Consider the following 21,072-nt stretch of genomic DNA (forward strand, 5'->3'; position numbering starts at 1 on the left):
TGACCCCTGAGGCACTGCACTGGATCCAGGCCTCAACTGGACTCTGCCCCATTGACCACTACTCTCTGGCTTCTTCCCTTCAGCCAGTTCGCAGTCACCTCACTGCCCGGTCATCCAGACCGCACTCCCTCAGTTTCGCTGTGAGGATGCTGTGGGAGACTGTGTCAAGATAGACCACGTCCACCGCTCTGCCATCATCCATCCATCTTGTTATGTCCGCATAAAAGTCAATGAGTTTGGTCAAGCACAACTTCCCCTTGGTAAAGCCATGTTGACTGCCCCCAATGACCCTCTTGTCCTTGATATGCCTTGAGATGGCACCAAGGATAAGTTGTTCCATCAGTTTCCCAGGGATGGAGGTGAGGCTGACCAGTCTATAGTTACCTGGGTCCTCCTTCTTGCCCTTTTTGAAGACTGGAGTGACATTTGCTTTCCTCCAGTCCTCAGGCACCTCTCCCATTTCCCAAGACTTGGCAAAAATGATGGAGAGTGGTCCAGCAATGACCTCAGCCAGCTCCCTCAGCACCCACGGGTGCACCCCATCTGGACCCATGGATTTATGGATGTCCAGATTGCATAACTGCTCCCTAACCCAGTCCTCATCAACCAAGCCAAACTCCTCCATTGTCCTGCCTTCCTCTGGGGCCTCAGTGGTACGGGATCCTCAGGACAGCCACGGCAGAGCAGACAGAGACAAAGAACATTCAGTAACTCTGCCTTCTCTGTATCTTCTGTCACCAGGGCACCCACTTCATTCATCAGTGGGCCTACACTGCCTCTGGTGTTAGTTTTATCTGCCACATATTTGAAAAAGCTCTTCCTGTTGTCCTTGACCCCTCTCACCAGGTTTAATTCTAAGGAGGTCTTAGCTTTCCTAGTTGCCTCCCTACACCCTCTGACAACAGCCTGATATTCTCTCCAAGTGGCCAGCCCCTCCTTCCATGATCTATAAACTCTCCTCTTCCACTTGAGCTTACCCAGCAGTTCCCTGGTTAACCACACAGGTCTCCTGGCTCCCTTCCTTGACTTCCTGCGTGTTGGGATGCTCTGACCTTGAGCATGGAAGCAGCAGTCCCTGAACACTGACCAACTATCTTGGGCCCCTTTACCTTCAAGCTGCCTTACCCATGGGATTTCCCCCAGCAATTGTTTGAAAAGGCCAAAGTTTGCCCTGCTAAAGCCCAGGGTTGCAATTCTGCTTGCTATTCTGTTCCTGCCACACAAGATCCTGAACTCCATCATCTCATGGTCACTGCAACCAAGGCAGCCCTCAACCTTTACTACTTCAACCAGACCCTCCCTATCAGTGAGGATGAGGTGCAGCAGTGCACCTCTTCTAGTCGGATCCTCCACCTTTTGCATCAGAAAGTTATCGTCAAGACACTGGAAGAACCTCCTAAACTGTGGCTGGCTGGCTGAGTAGTCCTTCCAGCAAACATCAGGGAAGTTATGAGTCAAATTCCATTCATATCTGTTCTGATTTGAAGACTGAGAAGGTGAATGGTCTAAAAGATGCCTTTACTACAAGGGGGCTGCACTTCATGTCTACAGAAAAGAATCTCAGCACAAGAGTCACCCAGATAACACACCCTGACAGTCACGCACGTGATAGAAGCAGTCTGAGGTGCTTATAGCAGCTTTACCTCTGCACGAAGAGAAAATATCTTAACAGCAGCACCACCAAACAAGTTCCAACTACTCCTTACTTTTCAGTTTCAAAGTCTGAATTTTTATCAGCTTGCCCTTTTCTATGTCAGAAAGCAAGCTGCTTCCAGCTTCACAACCATAGAGGTTTCTACGCACAACCTGGTTATTATCAAGATCACATTAAGATACATGTATCCTGATACATACAGCTGAAGTTTGAGGAACTTGAAGAGAATATACAGCAAAAGCCTCCAATGCCAGTCAGCAGGGCACACACCAAACTAGAAACCAGTTCTCCCGTCAAATACAATGTTGAATAAAGCTGTGCATGCTCCATATCTTCCACTTCAAATTAGGAATCTAATGCAAGATGGTATTTTCAAGTGTTATTTTATCAAAAAAATGCAACTGTGCTGTAGAGTACTCTGCCAGTCTACAAACAAGAATCCTGAACACAGGCTTCTGAAGTGGAAGATAGTTTGACGCTGGAAGAAAGCAGTAGCACATAATCCTGGCACAGACCATCCTGCCTTCTCCACAACACATACAACACCTAGAAACTCCTGCATGAAGCCAAGACAGGCAATTTATAGCAATTGTGCAGCCATTCAGACTTCAACATTTGCAGCGTATCTAATGGAGCTAAAGCTGAGGCATTGCTGAAGACAAAAGGAGAGCTGATGTGCTCAGTTACCTGCTTTACTTGTTCCCTAACCCTTTTTTCCTCTGAAGCCACAAGGAAGCAGGTGAGCAAGGACAGACCTGCCCCCTTCAGCAGCACTATCGGGTTCAGTGCAAGACACCAGAGCCTTTTTCTGGCTTCGAAGCAAAGATTACCGCAAGTTACCACATGCAAGTCACGGAAGCAACAATCAGCTGAATTCAGCAGGGGAGCGAGGAGAGCTGGCCTTTGGCTTGGGTTTTCTCATGTGTAGATTTTTATTTCTCTGGGGTTTTTTGTTTGTCTTGTTTTTAAATGAAGGCTAGTGAACTGTAAGATGTCTTGGAAAATAAGATTTTTTTTTAATTCTAACCTAGTTTGGAAGAAGTTTACTGCCCAGCTGATCAGAGTGGGTAATACAAGTTATCCTGCAGATAACAATCACAAAAGTGTATTATCACAGCAACAGACACTACTCTGGACCATGCCTATCCTCATACCAGCAACTATTCTTGAACATACAAAGTAAACATTATACCTACTGGGCATGACTTACTGATTTTCCAATACTCATCTCCACAGGAAGACTTCATAAGATTCAGACTTAAATTCCCACCTGGGATTCAGCCACACTCTGGAGACAGTTATTTTGGGTAAACGCGTTTACTAGTTAAGATGCTCATTCGATTTGAAAACCTGATAAACCGCAGTACTCAGGAGACAGCGCAACAGAGTACTGAAACACAGCAGAATTCAAGGCAAGCATGTAGAGCCCACCAAATGGCTTTATTTTGGCAATATAGGTAACTCAAACTGGGTGCAGAGTAGAAGGTTTTGCCTCCGTTCCATTCTAAAATGCATTTTCTTCTAATCTCCAAGTACTCTTCTCTAGATAACCGATGTGCTTACAGCCTATTCCAGATATTACTTTTCCTTCTGTTTGCTCCCATGGTTGTGTTTAGTACCACAATGAATGAGATTTACCCAAGGAGGTTTTTCTGTACCCTCTTAGTTGGATCTTATTAGGATTATACACCAACCAGTCATCACTGAGACACTTCAAAAGAAAGATGGGTCAGCTACAGAAGCAGCATAGATGAGGCCCAGCTGCCCACAAGGCTCTGCTGGAAAACTCATCGAGCTGCTCAGAATTAACAAAAAATGCATTTTGTACCATCTAGGAAGCATTACTCTGCAATCCTGAAGACAACCCTAGAAATTCTATCATATCTCACAGTATAGGAGCTCACAGACGAACCAGAGAGAAGAAAACATCCGTCACATGTTTAAACTGGTACTTACTGCCACAGGAAGCCACAAACCATTAACGAGAATTAAGGAGCTGGACTTTCATTCAGGGGGTGATCAAGAACAGCCCAAGTCCTCTTAAAATCAGTCTTGTTAAAGGTACCCGAACATTCAGCTTCAAGGTCTAAACCAAGTTTGGCCATAAGAAATGACAGTGGAACCTAATTTGGTAGAGAGGATTATTCTATATTTAGTACCCTTATTTTTTCTGAATTACCTGGTATCAGTTCCTATTGAAGTGACAGGCAGAGGAAAGTTGTGTTACTCTTCAGCAAATTATTACCACAAAGTATTTATGCGGGGGGTAGAGACTGCTGTCTAGGTAGATATAACATTTCTCATCACCCAATTAAGTATTTTCCATTCATCTTTCAAATAACTGCACAGGTTTTGCTCCCCTCTCCCCCAAGAAGGGACAGTATCACACTTATACCAACATACACACAACTTTAAAAAAAAAAGCCCAGGAACTGTGCAATCCCTGCTTTATAAAGCATTTGGTTAGGTTTTGTGTCACTGTCTAGACACTGTTAGCACTGTTTGACCTCCACAGTTGGGTTGATCATGTACTGTGATCATCATAAGAAGCACTGCTTAAAATTGTATCTAATATTAAATACCACAAGACACACTAAACAGGTACACTTCTCAGTTTTACTAGGAAACTTGATTGTCCCCTTATTTTTGTCAACAATTGAAAACCATTTCTCAATAGGAGCTATTTCCATACTAAAATTTCAGGATTGCTTCTCTCATAAACACCAACATTTGTTCCAAAACAGCTCTGTTGAGCCGGGCCTACCAGTGCTAAACCACCATTTTTGCAGAGGGGAAGGGAGGTTCACCAGGTCAGTCTGAAAGGGCAGCCCGGGACCGTCAGGAACAGCAAAGCAACGGGGACAAGAGCACAGAGACACAGCTGCAAGTGCCACCAACCCAGGTCTAGGGCAGGAGCGGCAGCCCAAATGCTGCACGCTCGGACCGCAAGTGCGGCAGCGCTTCCCCAGTTAAAGCACCGACCAGCAAACGGTGCGACCCGGTGAAGCGCTGACCCGCCCGCGGAAACGGAACCGCGGGCACGACGGGCCCGGCCCGGGCGGCGGCCTCCGAGCCCGGCTCCAGCCCCCCGGCCCTCCGCGCTCCCCGCGCAGCCACTGACACCGCTCCCAAGCGGGAGCGCCCAGGCCAGGCCAGGCCAGGCCCGGCCCGGCCCCTCGGCCACCGGCTGCGCGGGCCGGACCCCTCCCACCTGCACACACGGCAGCGGCCAGGCCGAGGCGGGCACCGACTCCCAGGGGCGGCGGCCGGCCCCGGCCCCGGCCCCGGCCCCGGCCCCGGCGCCACCGCCGGCGCCACCGCCACCGCCACCGCCACCGCCACCGCCACCGGTGCCTCACCATGGTCGCGCCGCCTCAGGCTGCCCTCACCAGCAACTCCCCACAGCGCCGCGCACAGTCATGTGACTGCGCCCCCTCAGCCCGCCTCACCGCTGCGCCCCGGTCTCCCCATTGGTCTGCTCCGAGGAAGTGTTCTACGCCAGGCCGATTGGAGTAGAGGGTGATGATTGACGGTCGAGCCGGCCAGTCCGCTGCCGAACGTGGCTGCGTGTCGGCTCGCCGCGCGGCGGGAGTGTGAGATGGAGCGCGGGGCGGTGCGGCGGCTCGCGGCGCGGCTGGGGCTGCGCGACCCGGCGGTCACCAGGTACCGCGGGGTCGCCGGGGTCGGTAGCGGAGTCGGGGTCAGGATCGGTGCCGGGGTCAGGATCGGTGCCGGGGTCGGGATCGGTGCTGGGGTCGGGATCGGTGCCGGTGCCGATGCCGATGCCGATGTCGGTGCCGGTGCCAGTGCCAGTGCCGGCCCTGGCCTCCCGCGCCTCGCAGCGTTCCGGTCCCCGCGCAGCAGCTCTCGGCAGCGGCTCCGCTGGGGCAGCGCAGTTCCCGCCCGCAGCAGCGGGTCCAGCCCGTGCTGCCCCGGCAGCTCCCCGCCCGCCCCGGGTGCGCGTTGCCGCGGCCGGGCCCAGGCTGCTCCGGGCGGGCCGGGCTCCGGGGCGCTCTGAGCGCAGAGCTCATGGGGCTGCAGGTTCCTCAGCAGGAGCAGGAGGGGCAGGGCTGAGCTCTTCTCTGTGACAGTGACAGAGCCCAGGGAACGGCAGAAGATGTGCCAGGGAGGGTCAGTGGGACATGAGGAAAAGGTTCTGCACCCAGAGGTGCTGGACACTGAACAGGCGCCCAGGGAGGTGTCACGGCCCAGCCTGACAGTGTTCAAGAAGAGACTGGACAGCGTGCTCAGACACACGGGGTGACCTGTGGGGTGTCCTGTGCAGGGACAGGAGCTGGACTCAGTAATCCTTGAGGGTCCTTCCAGCCCAGGACATTCTGTGATTCCTTTAAAGCTTCTGTCCTGTTCTTACTGTCTTGTAACTGCTTTTGTTAACAAGGGCTGCTTGTTTTGCAGAAAAGCTGAAGAGTACCTGCGGCTGTCCCAGGTGAAGTGCACAGGGCTGATGGCTCAGATGACGGCGACAAGCAGTGCTGTGATGTGCCTGGACCTGGCAGCCAGCTCCATGAAACAACCAGTTGACAAAGTAAGATACAGTGTATGACTTGGCTGGCTGGTGCATTCTCCTAAGTACACTAAAAGGAAGGAAGGGATGATAATAAGTGACATTATCCTAGAGCCAGTATGCTGCTAAACACAGTTTCAGTACTCAGAGTTTGAAATGTGGCAAAATGAGATCAGTGCCGTCACTTCACAAGTTAAGTTTGCTTTATTATAATTTCAGTTCTTTTAGTAACAAATAAACTACCAACAAGGATGTTAAACTTAAGATCTGTCCCTTTTACGGTGGGAGGGAAGCAGTGGCTCTAAGGAATCCCTGTCGATAGCAGTATCTGCAGATGTCCATCTGCAGACCTGCCGCGTCAGTGGCACCAAATTGCCAAAATAATGTGATTGTGATTGTCCACTCACAGACAGAGGAGAATTGAGTTGCACCTGACCCTGTGAGGAATAGCAGCAAAGTGTTGCTCATCTCTTGAGGTTGCCCAGACCTTGGTTACCTTTGTTTTTAACCACCTTGTGATAAAAGGGCCATGTCATATTATATGGAAAAGACAAACCTCACTTCCAGGGAAATGGTCTAAAAATAACACTGCATTAAAAGATCTGGTATTCCTAGGTGGGGCAGTCAAACTTACATCACTCATTGCACGAGTTTGCTTAATATAGCAATTGAACTTTATTTTAAAGTGTCGTGTTGTTTCTCCCTAATCTGTTTAGGTTGTCTGAATAAGATGTTGGGAAGGAACCTTGCTAATTCTTGGCATTTGTCTTTGTCTTCTTGAAAGAGCTATTTTGTGAAGCTCTCTGGTTTGAACAAGACAATGTACCAGAGTTCCATGAAGTCTTTGGAATGTTTGCTAGAGGTGAACCCCAGACTGGGGATGCGAGACTTGGCTGTGCAGTTCTGCTGCGTGGAGGCAGTGAACGCTGCTTCAAGAGTCCTGCAGAGGTAAGGGAGCTGCAGTCGCAGTGGGACTCAGTGGTGAGGTTCTTCATTAGATGTGTAAAGAGTGTGATGGTCGGAAGGGCCACGTGTCTCCCACTGACTGGAGTGGTGAGGTGAGTTCTTAGCAATGAAAATCTAGCCATGGATCTGGGCCATTTCTTAGAATACACGTTAGAAAGACTCAGCCTGTAAGTCCTTGCTTGAGATCCAGTTCTTCAACTGGGAATAGTATAAAAAAGGCAGGACTCTCAGTCCCTGTGTTTGTCTATAGCACGACACTGTGTTCGTTTAACTGCTGATCATCTCACAGTTTAGAAGTAATGCTTAGTAGAAACAAATCCTGCCTTCTGGAGGAGCAGATCTCTTAAAATATGCATTACTCTACTTCTAAAAATGACAGGTAAAACACTTCAGTGGAGATTCAACTAAAATTTTGCACTCTGTAACTTCTGCTTTAACGAGCAGTTACTGAAGAGTTCTGTTCTGGAGTGCTGCCACCCATGTGTTTAAATGCTGTTAGGGATTTAGAATATTCTGAGTTGCAGGTCAGTGAAAAAAAAATAGCATGGGGACAGGTGGACAGTAAAAAAAATAAATTCTTTAGTGCTACACAGCCATCCTGTCATTTTCTATATTTTAGCCTTCATCTGTACATATTAGATGAATCAAAGAAACTGTAATTCTACTCTCTTTCGTGGGATGGATTCGTGCAAAGCATCTCATTGTAACTTTAGATGTAATGTAGATAGCAGTGCTGTGTGAATGGGGAGCACAAGAAGTAGATTCTACTGACATGCCTTGATCCAGATCCCTAATTTAAAACACCTTTAACTCAAAAAGAGGAGGTCGCTTTTCTCTGGTCTCTCTTGCCCTTCTCAGCTGTTTGTGCCTGACTGGATCACACAGGACTGAGGGATCCACAGACCTGCTCAGCTGCTGGGGACCATGGGACAAACTCATTGCAACAGCTTCATTTGAGGCAGATACACTACACGATTATCACTTTTTGTTGTTCATTAGGTATGAATCCAGCCTCTCTGAAGCACAGCAAATGGACCTCGATTTCTCAAAACCACTTTTTCTAACAGCAGCACTATTCACTGCATGCAAGTGAGTACATTTGGGGGATCTTCTATGGGCTCAAATCCTCATGAGACACCAAAGAGACGCAGCAGTGGAAGCAGCTGCTTCGATCAGCGTGTCCGAATAGTCTGAAGGGCCTTGTTAGCGCATCCTGCTGCTCTGCTCCTGGAAATGGAGACAGCTCTAGCAAACCCTCCTGACAGCAAAGTCTCCAACCGATATTGCACTTGCCTCTAGAAGAATCCCAGAATGTCAGGGGTTGGAAGGGACCTGGAAAGCTCATCCAGTGCAATCCCCCCATGGAGCAGGAACACCCAGCTGAGGTTCCACAGGAAGGTGTCCAGACGGATTTGAATGTCTGCAGAGAAGGAGACTCCACAACCTCCCTGGGCAGCCTGGGCCAGGCTCTGACACCCTCACCCCCAACAAGTTTCTTCTCCTCTTTCAGTGGAACCTCCTGTGTTCCAGTTTGCACCCATTGCCCCTTGTCCTGTCACTGGTTGTCACCCAGAAGAGCCTGGCTCCATCCTCCTGACACTGCCCCTTTCCATATTGATCCCCATGAATGAGTCCCCCCTCAGTCTCCTCTCCTCCAGCTCCAGAGCCCCAGCTCCCTCAGCCTTTCCTCACACGGGAGATGCTCCACTCCCTCCAGCATCTTGCTGGCTGCGCTGGACTCTCTCCAGCAGTTCCCTGTCCTTCTGGAGCTGAGGGGCCACAACTGGACACAAGATTCCAGGTGTGGTCTCCCCAGGGCAGAGCAGAGGGGCAGGAGAACCTCTCTGACCTACTGACCACCCCCTTCTAACCCACCCCAGGTACCATTGGCTTCCTGGCCACAAGGGCCCAGTGCACAAGTGTTGTATCAAATACACAGAAAAGGAACTTGAGTTACTTATCCTAAAACAAATGAAACCCGTCTTCCCTGGTGTGTAACTGAGTGCTGTGGATAATTCCATTAGGACATATCCATGGCAGTGCCTGAAGAACTTCTGTTAGAGTTTTGCATTTTGCCTTCCTTCCTCTCAGCTTAAACGGCACAACATAATCCCTTAGTAACATTTTCAAATTTAGCGGAACTTTTTTTCCTTGTCAGGATAGATTTGAGCTGGGCACGGAACAAAAACCTGCATGGCTTTTGGTGACATCCTTCTTGCTCAAGGTGAAGAGCGGCTGCTTGGGTGATCCAGAGCCCCACGCAGCAGCTGCTCTGAAGGCGGTGAAGCCCTGAGCCCCACATCCCAGGGGTGCTCTGGCCTTTGGGAGGTGGATCCAACAGCTGCAGGAGCCCCTGCCTCAGCCAACCCTTTGTAAGAATGGGCTTGCATGCAAATATCTCCCCTCTCGCTATTATGCTTTATAACAAACTTAGGAAGCAATTCGGGTGCTGTGTAGTGCACAGCTCCTGACAAATGTTCTCTTGACACAGGGGTCCCGTTCAGCTTTTTGCAGTAGTGGGATTTTGTCCTGGTTTCCTCAAAATCCAAAAAGTACCTTTTCCTAGTAGAATTTCCTTGTGTAACTTGAACTAACCCCGAGTTTCAATTCCTGACCTGTATTGATCGAGTAAGTGTAGGAGTCTGTTTTTTCAGGCAAATTTATTTCTGAGTACGACAAGGATTAGATAGGACAGAACCTCAGGCCTGCCTTCCTCATCCTCACAGGCAGTGCTGGTACAGTAAATGTCACATCCCCTGAGCGATAGTTGCTGAAGCGTTGCTTTGTGCACAGATAACTTAAATTTTTCTTTGTAGGTGTTTGAAGCTAAAAGTGGACAAAACTAAAATACTGGCTACATCTGGGGTAAAAAAAGCAATATTTGACCGGCTGTGCCATCAGCTGGAGAAGATAAGCCAGCAGCTCAGCAGTAAGTTTTTGGCTTTATCCCTGTACAACAGTGTGCCCAGGCCTGGCCACACAGAGCCCCGTCCTTTTCCACTGGTGATTCCATTCTGATGACCTTCAGCTGTTCCAGCCAACTTGCCCATCCATCCCAGCATGTTTCCTGCAGTTCAGGTCACAGTCATTGCTTCTGGGGAAGTCGCAACAGCTTAGCACTTGGCAAGGCCAAAAGTAAATATTTTCCTCTCTTCTCAAATGCTCTCTGCTCCTTACATTCTCTGCTGCTGCAATTCATTGCCTGCTTCTCACATACTACCTGGCCTGTCTTGGGTTCCTCCTTGCCTGCTTTCTGCGGTCTGTTAACATGGCAACATGACACACAAATTAACAAACATCTTGCCACCTCTCTCGCTGTGACTGGCTCACTTCTGTGTTTTCCCTTCCCCACTGCAGAATTAACAAGCGTAAGCCTTGCTTTTCTGGTACTAACTCAGCCGTTACCTGACACGTCCCTCCACATACCAGTGGCAGACCTGAGGAACCTTTCTTGCCCAGCGTTGAACCTGCAGCTCTCGCCACTCCTGCGTGTGGAGGAAGAAGATTGAAATACAATGCACATCTCTGTGTCCTTGTATCTCTGCTCCTTCCTGCTTATCTCCTTTCTTCGTGCTTTCGTTCTTACTCTCCCACTGACAGTACCGCTGCTTCACCCTGTCTTCATGCTTCATGTCGTGAAGCTTTCTGGATTGTGCTGCCTGAACCCAAACTAAAATCTGCTCTCTCCCCAGGCGTGAACCTATGCAGTGCCCTATAAAAGACCCAAAACCTTACCCCACCAGTGAGGCAGCTCAGGGCCCCAAGGAGTTTCTGTATCAGTTCAGAGAAGAGTGTGCATCTGTATATCTGCACAGCCCCAGATGTGTTGGGGGCAGCTGTAATGCAAAGTGTGGAAATGGGCTGGAAAGGGAAGCAATAACTGATAATCCTGCCTGAGTAATCCAGAAGAGTAGCAGAGTGGTTTTGGGGTATGAACACGGTAGATGGTTGTGGTTCTGAATGCAGCAGCAGTGCTGGTTAAAGTGCCTGGGGACCCGTGCAGCTAGAGCACCAGGCTGGGCCAGGGAACCTCTGACTGGAAGACAATACTCTGCTGTCCAATAATTGCATGTAGAACACCCTTGGGGCACCAGATGCCATTCAGACGTAAAGCAACTCTTTTTTTTTTTTTAGAAGAAGGAGATGTTCCACTGGTTGCAGAGACATCTGAAAACTTGCAGACCAAACTGGAGCACTGTGAGAAGGAAAACAGTAAGTTGTGTTTACTTGTAAACTAGAATCAGCTCACCAGAGCAGGCTTGAGCTTTGTTGCTGCTTAATGATATTTTATTGTAGAATCTGTCAAGTTGGACGAGACCCATAAGGCTCGTTGAGTCCAAGACCCTGCTCCTCGCAGGACTACCTGACACTAAGCGCTCAACTAGGAACGTTGTCCAGACGCTCCTTGAGCTTTGACAGGCTTGGTGCTGTGACCGCTTCTCTGAAGGAGCCTGTTTGGTGAAGAACCTTGTCCTCGTGTCTGGTCTGGACTTCCCCTGACACACCTTCATTGTCTTTCTTCATGTCCTGTATTTTATTACCAGTTTTATACTATGCCATAATATTCATTTCCCAGCAGCTTACTCCATTCTGCAAAGTCCTGGCTAAGGAAAGGACAAAGAGGACCTAGCAGGACAATGGTGTTTAGGCTGAGTAGCCCTCGTACAATTCAGGCCAGCTCTTGCAGTCAGACACAGCGGTGAGGAGGTGGCTGTGCCGGCAGGGGCGGGGAGCAACAAACCACAGCGTTAGATAGCACAGGGACAGACCCCGTGCTTGTGCCCGTCCGTTTGTGCACCGCCGTGGTTTATACCAGCAACACAGTGCCCATGGTGGCCTGTCATGGGCTTTCTTCTTCTCATAGGATCTGAAGATGAGGAGGAGATACCGTGCAAATGGCCAAAGACTGAAACAGAGCAAGACTATGAAGAATGGAAAAAGAAAATTCTGGACAAAGCTACTAAGGCACAAGAGACAAGCGCGGGGGCTGTCTCTGTAGTGCCACCTAGTAACCCGTCTGCTGCTTGCGCATCATCTTGACTCTTCTGCTCCACCAGAGTTCCAGTAGCAGATGGCTGCCTGGTAGCCAGCTAATTGTATTTATGAGCTAGTTTTTTAAGTATTTAAGAATGTAATTTTTAGTAAATGACACCAGAATTGATGTGATTGTACAAGAAGCCTGTCTGACTACTTGCCAGGCTGGTACCTGAGCAGCTACAGCATTCGGGGGCAGGAGAGCTTCATTTCTCTTGCTGCAAGAAGCAGGTAACATTCTAATGCTGGGTTAAGTACAAATGAGTTCTAAGTTACACGCCCTTGTGCCCCTGGCTGGAAGTAGTCAGTGAAAAAAGAGAGAGGACTAACAGTGCCTTCTTAAACTGCAAAACCACCAGAGGAATTAAAAGACTGATAACTTTTTTATTTGTTTTTACTGTTGAAGAAATATTGTTTAGTCTCTGAATTTGACTTATTTTTATGACCTGTATGGGACTGGAGTCTCTTGTGCTTGTAAGGGGTCCCAAATATTCCAAGCAACAATAAAGATACTGGAAGGAAAAGCTTTGGATGGTGACATGAGGTTCTTGGCACTAGTCACATGTGACACCCTTGAGCACAAAATGAAAGACGTCCAGGAGCTGACTGTGCTTTAAGAAGGAAGGTGTCCAGGTGACTGGGATCTTAGCTGGGTAATACAGGTTTTCTGCATCTCGCATCATGAACTTAGGGGAAAGGAGAGAGTGCCCTGTCCTCTAGTTCTCAGAGGCACCTTCTGCATCCCACACGTCCATCCCAGCCGCGCAAAACTGCAGTTTGTGTTAACCGCTTTCTGAAGGAAAATACAACTTGTAGCAGCTCAGGGCTGGTGTAACTGCGATAAAACCAGTCCAAGTCTTCTGCCCATTTCTCTTGCATGTTTTGTGCCTGGGATGTGCAAAGAGAAGTTAACTCATAAACCCTCAGTTTCTAAACAACCCAGAAGAGCCCAAGTGTTCATGTGAAGCAGGTGAGTGAGTTCATGTGTAGCAGGTGAGTGAGTTCATGTGTGAACGTTTTGACAACCAGTGACAGGACAAGGGGCAATGGGTGCAAACTGGAACACAGGAGGTTCCACTGAAAGAGGAGAAGAAACTTGTTGGGGGTGAGGGTGTCAGAGCCTGGCCCAGGCTGCCCAGGGAGGTTGTGGAGTCTCCTTCTCTGCAGACATTCAAACCCGCCTGGACACCTTCCTGTGGAACCTCAGCTGGGTGTTCCTGCTCCATGGGGGGATTGCACTGGATGAGCTTTCCAGGGCCCTTCAACCCCTGACATTCTGGGATTTCAGCGTGAAACGCTGCCCTACCTGCCAAACCCCTCCTCGCTTCCCCGGGTGACACAGGCGGCACCCGAATTACGGTAGTCGATGTTATTAACCGTTGTATGTAGCAGCGCGGGGCCCGTTCTTTTTGCCATGTGCTCCAGTGACTCCCATGCCACCCGCAGTTTGTCCTCAGCTTTGTGTAGAGCACCAAGCAAGGTGCGCAGGCCCGTGGTGCAGCGTCCTGTGAGGCTGCCGAGGGGGCTCTCGCCGTGCTGCGGAACCATGTGCTGGCTGCCAAAGTTAAAGGTTGTTTCTTGTTTTCCTGTTAGGAAATGCTCATCCTCCTGGCCAGATGCACCTTCTCTTTGTAGAAAATGGAAAGAAAAGATGTACAAGACAGCAGAGAGCATCGATGTGTGACACTCTTACAGGAACAGAGGGAGAAGCACACAATAATTGTTAAGTTAAAACTTACTGGCCATTTTCCTTTCACTTCTCCCAATGCATAAAAAAGGAAATCACTTGAAGCCAACATTAATTAACAAGAGCTAATTTCATTCCAGATGAGAGTTCTGAAATGTAACAGTAACTATCAGAGAATGGACTCCAAACAAATGCCTAACGTGCAGAGAAAACACTGGACGGTCAGCCCATGTGAGGAAGAGCTGTATCAGAATATCTGCCGCTGAACAGCTGCTCTAACATGTAGCAGAGGGTCCTCGGGATGGGCGAGAATCCCACCTGGACATAAGCATTCTGTTGCTAAGACTTGCTCAAAGATGCTTTCAGGTTTGATTGGTGGGGTGTTAAACTAAAATTGAGGAATAGGCTTGTTCCACTTTAATGGAATTTATTATTATTAATTCTGAAATATACAGACCAATGAATATAATCGCATGTAGCATGCAGAACCAGGGTGGAAGGAGAACACAAACGGAAGTGGGCCTTCACAGAAGGTGACACATCGTCAAGATTTTTTCACATGATTTCAAGATTATTTCACTTGACTTTAATAATTCTTCTCTGTCTCAGTTCTGGAAATGCTGCAGGAGTCCAGAATTCTGGACTGTGCAAAGCGAGAAGCACTAGAGTGGAAAAGATAACTAGACTGGGGAAGTCAGTCTTTACAAACCTTTTTATTAGCAACCAACACTTTTGCTAATTCAAGGGATGTGGAAGTCTATAAAGGTAAAGAGAGCTTTACAGTGATTTGATGCCTTTGCTGAAAACCTGGTCTTAGTAGTATTAGTTTCTAGTTTTCCTAAGACCCCATCCAATTAACACTGAATTTTGCAGAATCCAGAACAGGAATGAAGGAAACCACGGGTTGAATAAATAACCTTATACTTGTAGCTGAGAGACTGTAAGTGGCTCCAACTCTTCATACATCAGGCGAAAGTTTAAAATCCAAGATAAATCAGTATTGTGAAGAAAACATTTAAAGTTCAAGAGCAAAGTGGGGGAAAATAGGGCTTTGGCCTCCTCCCTGGGCTAAAGGCAGAGCCTGGCAGTACCAGCATTCACGTGCCGCTGAACCCTACCAACATATCACACCATATCGACTTCTCAGACTTCATTAAAATTGTCAGGAGAAAAATCCCCAAAGTAAAACTTAGATAACTCAGGGCTGCAGTCACAGCCAAGGAGAAGCACTTAAAAATGTTAAACGCATACCAAACGATGTCTGGAAATCTCTTCTTTCTGGACAACATGAGATCTTTTTGCATAGACCCAACAGTCATGAGGTGATTTTTCTTTGTGGCAGTTTCACTCATCTCCTTCCAAACCTCGATCAGTTCAACTCACCATCAGAAAAAGCAGCAATGGACCAATTGACTTAAGTTGCTTTAAACCAGGATTGCTTATATTTCCCAACTATGCAGTGACTGTTTTTTTAGAGGAGAGAGTAATTTTAAAAAAATAATAACAAACCCAAACCATTCAACTCTGAGTAGTTTCACTGAATCATTACCATGTTTGAGGGGTGGAAAAGTCATCTTTTTGGAAAAATTATAGAAGAAAGGAATATCCAGTATCTTTTGTTCTAAGTAGCAAACAGGTGAGGGAGAAGCTGTTGCTGTCGTGGCGGTGCTCTGAGGTTGCTGCGGAGCATCGGTTGTGTGGGGAGTCCTCAGAGGTCCCACGGTGTGAAAACCAAAACCGACACGATGTTTTCTGGCGTGAACACACCAACAATACTCTGTAGAATCGAGGCCTCCAGCGAGCAGTCAGCCCCATGACCGCCGCCTTTTCTACCACTATGTACAACAAGGAAAAGCTTGTAAAACCAAAGAAGGTCGCTTCTGCTTTGAGAAGTAATTTCAAGTGACTCTTCCTTGAGGTGCTTCTGGAACCTTATCACTAACACAGAATATTTGAGGAGGACAGACCCAAAAGGGATAGAAATTATTGAAGATACTGAGTCCTTCTTCCATGGCTTCATGTCCAGCTCCACAGGTGGCAGAGGCTTCATAGGAGCTTACGCCAGCTTGACAGACATACTCTGAAACCTCTTCAGCCTGTTGGCAGCAGCCACCACGTAAAAATGTTTCTGTGAACAAAACAGAAGAGTCCAAGGGTGAGTGCAAGTGAGGTAAATGTGGCTGACAGGGATTTTTCTTCTTGGGAAATCCATTTACCCCTAGTGACCTACACCCTGTTCAGGCGCCAATAAAATACTGGGATTCAAGGAGACAGGGTCTGTCCCGGGGCCTCAGTTCACAGGGCTGACTCGCAGGGCTCTCCCCAGGGGCCAGCCATGATCGAAGAGGGGAAAAAGGGATGAGACCCTCATGATCTCCCACCTTTATATGAAGTATCACGTGGATGGGATAGAATACTTAGTTGGTCAGTTTTAGTCACCTGTTCAGTTCGCTCCTCCTTGCCCCCCTCACTTATGGGACACGCATCCTTATCAGCAACCTTGCATTCCATTGCTTTGTCTACCAAAACACGTATCCAGCTTCAGAAAAGTGCAGTTACTAAGAAGGGCTTAACTGAAAGAAAAATTCACTGAAAGAGAAACTTGTCTTGTTTTTAACAAAACAAGGACAGTGGGGCAGCAGGGAGCAGCTTTGCTTTGGGGACCCACCGGTCGCTGCTGGCGCTGGGAACCTCTGCAGCACCACTATGGGCTGTACAGTGATGCAGCTTTAGATTATGTATTTTTTAGAATGCGAGTGCAGAAATCTATGACCAAATGCCCAGAGTGCAGCCGTGGAAAAAGTATAAACCTCTGGTTTAACTCCTTGGCAAGAAATCACAACTGCAGTGACAAAAGAGAAGACAATGGTCCTCACTGAGCTCCCCTCCCATTGCCACGGGTGTCTTCATAACGAGATCACTGTGTTCACCTTTCAGGATCAATTAGCTACAATCCAATAAAGATTCTGACAGAAATTCTTATCTACCACTTCTTTATATAAAATTTAGTCCAGTTCTAAAGGAGCATGGGTTTATCATAAAGGTCCTGAAGGTTCTGGATGGGTTTAAGCCTAGTTTTGTCTCTCTCCCAGACTTGAACTCTCCACAACAGGAGGCACAACAGTGCCTTATGGTGTATCCCTGTTCCATAGTGACAATGGAACAATGTGACTGTTGTCAATGGAAAGAATCTCTCCAATATGAAGAGAAAGGACGTTTAATATAAGCTAAGGAGCACCTGAAGTCTCTGAACTTGTGAAGAGAAAACATGTAAAACTTCTAAACACCAATCAGAGGGAGTAAAGACTGAAACCAAACTTGCTAAAAACAGATGCAATATCAGCCTGCAGGAGAAAAAACCCTCCATTTACAACCGAAAATAGACTTCCCAAACTCATGTTTGCAGGAAAGAAGCCTGTAGGCAGAAGCGAGCTAACATATGAAAAAGCAGGGACTGGCTCTGCCCATGATGAGCTGTTTTTTCCAGGCTTTGTCTGCTTACCTTCCATTTTCTGTGAGCCAGGTAACTCTGCAGCAGCAGCTGGGACTTCAGGCGAAGCTTGAACCTCCTGGCCTTGGCCGGCAGGTTGTTCAGCCACTCGTGCTTCAGACACTGCGTCGCGCTCATCCGGCAGCTGCAGGGCAGGAAATCTGTCACGGAAATCCAGCTCCCCCCGGGGCCGTTTTCTGGGTGCCCTGCGCACTTCAATATTCTTGATAAAGAAACTGCCCCAAACGAACAGACAACGAGCGGAGCTGCTTCCCGAGATGCGTGGGGTCCTAACGACACCTGCGCCCGCGGGGCTAAGGGCACGTGCTGGGAAAAGCTGCTGGGTCGATTGAGCTCTGGCTAAATACTGTATTTTGCCTTTTTAGGCTTTTGTTTTATTTTGTTTTTCTTTGAAGAAGCACTTGTATATATTCATCAGTTTCTGTATCATTGTGTTATGTGAATGCAGAACTTTGCCAAGAGAATCAGTGCCCACAGAAAAATAATATTGGTGGTGTTATCTGTCTGTCCTGATAGTACAGGCTTATTCCGTGCCTCATATTTAAAAAGCACAATTGCCTATTCACCATAATTGGATCGAGTTAAGCGTACATTATATCCTGACACTTAACTACGGGCCCAATTTTGAAGGCCTCTCCAAAAAAGCTTTGAGAAATACATGATAACAGAGGAAATCTTACGGGAGAGATGTTGAGGAAACAAGTTTAATTTGCCTTTTTTCAAAACAAAAGCCTGCACCTGACTCTTGGGGTTTGTCCAAGCTGTCCCTGACAAGATGAGGAGCAGAGGATGTGGGTGTGGGGAGGAGGAGACGCGGCCCGTCCAGCCCGGGGACAGGGGGACAAGGCCCTGCTGCTCTCTGCAGGGCACGGACAATCCCCTGGCACGGCCTTTTCAGCCCTGGCTCCAACCAGACCGTGCGCAGTGTCCCGCTGGAGTGACTGTTCCCATCGCACAGACAAATGGCAGGCTCCACAGTTTACAGTCTCGTAGCAAATCATTGTCACAGTCTGAGAAAAAAGTCCCTTGGTTGTCTTAAGCTGCCAATATGCTGAAGTTCAGTTTATTCTCAGCTTTTCATACGACTTACTGTTAAAAATGTAATTAGTACTAGAACTGATTTGTCTGATCTGGAAGTGGTTCATATTCTAAGCACTTCTTGGAATTCTTGTTCACTGTGTGCATCATTTCAATGGGATTTGTATCACTACTCAGCAAGAGAAGTTTCTCTTCTCACTTACCCAACCCCATAGCCATGATCTGACATCCATATCATCCTCACCTTCCTGCTGTTTCATATGTGCAATCACTTTTTATTTCACTGGAGCCCAGACTAGAAGCCACATGCAGAGTTAAGTCCCAAAAGGAGTATGTAGACCACTTTAGAAGAGAACAATGCCCATTTTTGCACCTGCAGTTTCCATTTATCCTCCATGGCATTCAAGAGACATTTTTGCAATTTGTGTCAGGGCTTGTGAGAACCCAAAGCAACAACAGAAATAGTTTTTGCTTGGAGGAGTACTACTAAAGACATTGCTACACAGCAATCCTTCCAGATTGCCTCTGTTCTGCCTGTATTGATGCTGCTGGGAAAAGCAACTTTCTTCAGTCGAGGTACACAGACCTTTTCTTAAATAGGGGCTTTTGAATCACTGAGGAACTGCCCAGCAAGCACAGATACAGCAGGCAAAAATGTCACATCCTAAGTTCTCACTGCTGACCTCAAACAGTTGGCTGGTAGGAACTTAATGTTATTAGGTGCTACTGTCCTCACGATCAAAGAGGTACCTTTTCTCCTTCACGAGTAATCTGGAAATAAAGTCTTTAGCTTCCTCTGATAGCTGTTCAAACGCTTCTGCATCGAAATCCCAGTTGCAATTCACTACATAATTCATTGTCTCTGCATCAGTTTCTCCCAGGAACGGGGACAGGCCACTAAGCCTTAAAAAACAAGAAAAACATAGGAGGGAGATAAGTAGTTCTTCTCTACAAGAAGTGTTTCTCCTTCTACAAATCCTCTGCTTTGTAACTGTTGTCGGCTACCGGGGGTTCTGTGGTCTGGAGCAGTGACGCGTTGTCACATTAGCGCACTGTTAATGGATCCCCAAGGAAATTAATCCAGTGGGGATGCAGGTCCAGGCTCCGGTGCTTTCCCAGCTCGGGGGGTTGGGGGGACTCAAGACCTTTCCTAAATTGAGGCCTGGATCCACATTTGGCTTGAATTAAACTGAATTCTGAACAATGGCATACTTTATTCAGTTCGTCTCTAAGCCCAGATTTATTGCATCAATCATTTATTACTTTAACATACAAATTCAAACCAGAAGTTTATCCAGTTCAGAGAAAGCGTCTGTGAAGGATTCTGGGGTGCACAGCCAGCTCCCCAGAACACTTTGGACAGACGAGCCATCCATGGCCCATCCAGAGAGCAGAGTTTTAGCCCTCTTTGAGACATGACATTTTTTAGACCCATGGCCTAGAATCCAACATTAATTGGATTGCAAATTTGAAAATCAGTTGAAGTCCTCAAAGAATGCAATCAAAATGAAAATTCTGACATGCTTTGGGTAACTTTTCTGAGTAAAAAAAATACCTGAGCCATGTAACCTTGCTAAATAAGGTGGTAAGGGAGAGGAATATTTTTACATTTATCAAAAGGTCTTTGAGAAATAAAGTCGATTTAATGATGGAGTGAAGGCTAAGGAGGCTCTTCTTCATCCCACCTGCAGCAGGAAGCTCTGACTGCTTGACAGGAGGAAACTGGCAACATGTAGAGCATTTAAGTCAGTACAGCTTTCCGAAGTTTTGAATAAACTATGTTCTGTTTCATACCTTCTCTAAGGTACGTTCAGACGTGTTATGACTGAGTCCATACTACAAACTAGGCAAGAGCAGTTGCTGCTTAATATGGAAGTGAGATCTGCAGGAGAGATTCTCAGGGACATGGTTTAGTGCTAGAGTTGGTGAGGTTATGGTTGGACTTATATCCTGAGGGTCTCTTCCAACCAAAATGATTCTATGAAAAGGATTATTTGTTGTTCAGAGACTCTGTATACACAGTGAGACACCTTGGCATTAAAGGCTTTTTGGGTTTTTGGCAGAATGAATGAGGAGGAGTCCCAGCCAGAGGGGCTGGGTGGTTGCCACGTTCCTGCTCTGTATCCCCCAGCTCCGGCGCCACCACCCACCCAGGTACTCACAACATGTATGTGATGACGCCCACACTCCACATGTCTGTTGGGAAGGAGACAAAGTCGTAGTTCACCACTTCAGGAGCCAAGAACTCTGGAGTTCCAAAGTTAACCTTCAGCTTCTCCCGGGGTTTGTACCTGTACCGGACAGAGACAGGCGGCAGTGCTGGGAGCACAACACAGCTCGGCGCTGTGCACACCCGGGCACGGCCAGGCCGGCACAGCAGACTCACCCAGGCGACCAGGACAGCATTAAGGGCTTTAAAAAAATCAACGGGTGAATTTTGCAGTGACTTCAGGTGATCACACCATCAGCCATCCCTTTGCCAGGACAAAACCAAAGGGAAGACAAAGGGCAACCAAACCCTGGCCAGGCCACCCCACGTGCGGCGGCTCCACAGCTGCGCTCAGGTGTTGTCCAGCACCAAACGAACACAGCGGCTCCCATTAAAGGCGCGTGTGCTTCGTGGGACGTACCCAGCTACAGCTCAGGGGGAAGGTGCA

The 21,072-nt window shown here is 47.9% G+C and overlaps 3 protein-coding genes across 9 annotated transcripts in view; 1 reads left to right on the forward strand and 2 right to left on the reverse strand.

Moving 5' to 3' along the window:
• The window catches only part of VPS35 (VPS35 retromer complex component), a 30,467-nt gene extending 25,349 nt beyond the window's left edge, over positions 1 to 5,118 (reverse strand). The window contains exon 1 of the mRNA XM_065848086.2: positions 5,014 to 5,118. Coding sequence (XP_065704158.1) covers positions 5,014 to 5,016 — 3 coding nt within the window. The 5' untranslated portion in view covers positions 5,017 to 5,118. The remainder of the gene's footprint in view (positions 1 to 5,013) is intronic.
• A 101-nt stretch (positions 5,119 to 5,219) lies between these two features.
• Positions 5,220 to 12,703, forward strand: ORC6 (origin recognition complex subunit 6). The gene is made up of 7 exons (XM_065848272.2): positions 5,220 to 5,317; positions 6,071 to 6,200; positions 6,964 to 7,127; positions 8,145 to 8,234; positions 9,962 to 10,074; positions 11,280 to 11,357; positions 12,010 to 12,703. Exons 1-7 carry the CDS (start codon positions 5,253 to 5,255, stop codon positions 12,183 to 12,185), a joined length of 816 nt encoding a protein of 271 aa, XP_065704344.1. The 5' UTR covers positions 5,220 to 5,252; the 3' UTR covers positions 12,186 to 12,703.
• Positions 12,704 to 13,301: 598 nt separating this feature from the next.
• MYLK3 (myosin light chain kinase 3) overlaps positions 13,302 to 21,072 on the reverse strand; it is a 43,059-nt gene continuing 35,288 nt past the window's right edge. For 5 of the 7 annotated variants that reach the window (XM_071814429.1, XM_065848065.2, XM_065848062.2 and 2 more), the window contains 4 exons: positions 20,578 to 20,706; positions 19,166 to 19,318; positions 17,369 to 17,501; positions 13,373 to 15,994 (listed from right to left, as the gene is read on the reverse strand). In XM_071814429.1, coding sequence (XP_071670530.1) covers positions 15,923 to 15,994; positions 17,369 to 17,501; positions 19,166 to 19,318; positions 20,578 to 20,706 — 487 coding nt within the window. In that variant the 3' untranslated portion in view covers positions 13,373 to 15,922. Of the gene's footprint in view, positions 15,995 to 17,368; positions 17,502 to 19,165; positions 19,319 to 20,577; positions 20,707 to 21,072 lie in introns of all 7 variants that reach the window. The other 2 variants (XM_071814427.1, XM_065848061.2) reach the window with 2 other exon arrangements.

The sequence above is a fragment of the Patagioenas fasciata genome, chromosome 13, assembly GCF_037038585.1.
Source record: "Patagioenas fasciata isolate bPatFas1 chromosome 13, bPatFas1.hap1, whole genome shotgun sequence".
NCBI classification, from domain to species: domain Eukaryota; kingdom Metazoa; phylum Chordata; class Aves; order Columbiformes; family Columbidae; genus Patagioenas; species Patagioenas fasciata.

Excerpts from the sequence above, each read along its gene's own strand:
- ORC6 (XM_065848272.2), top strand. The coding sequence starts at position 5,253 with ATGGAGCGCGGGGCGGTGCGGCGGCTCGCGGCGCGGCTGGGGCTGCGC. Across the intron at positions 10,075-11,279 it reads GATAAGCCAGCAGCTCAGCA|AAGAAGGAGATGTTCCACTG; the intron begins GTAAGTTTTTGG and ends TTTTTTTTTTAG. Across the intron at positions 11,358-12,009 it reads GCACTGTGAGAAGGAAAACA|GATCTGAAGATGAGGAGGAG; the intron begins GTAAGTTGTGTT and ends TTCTTCTCATAG.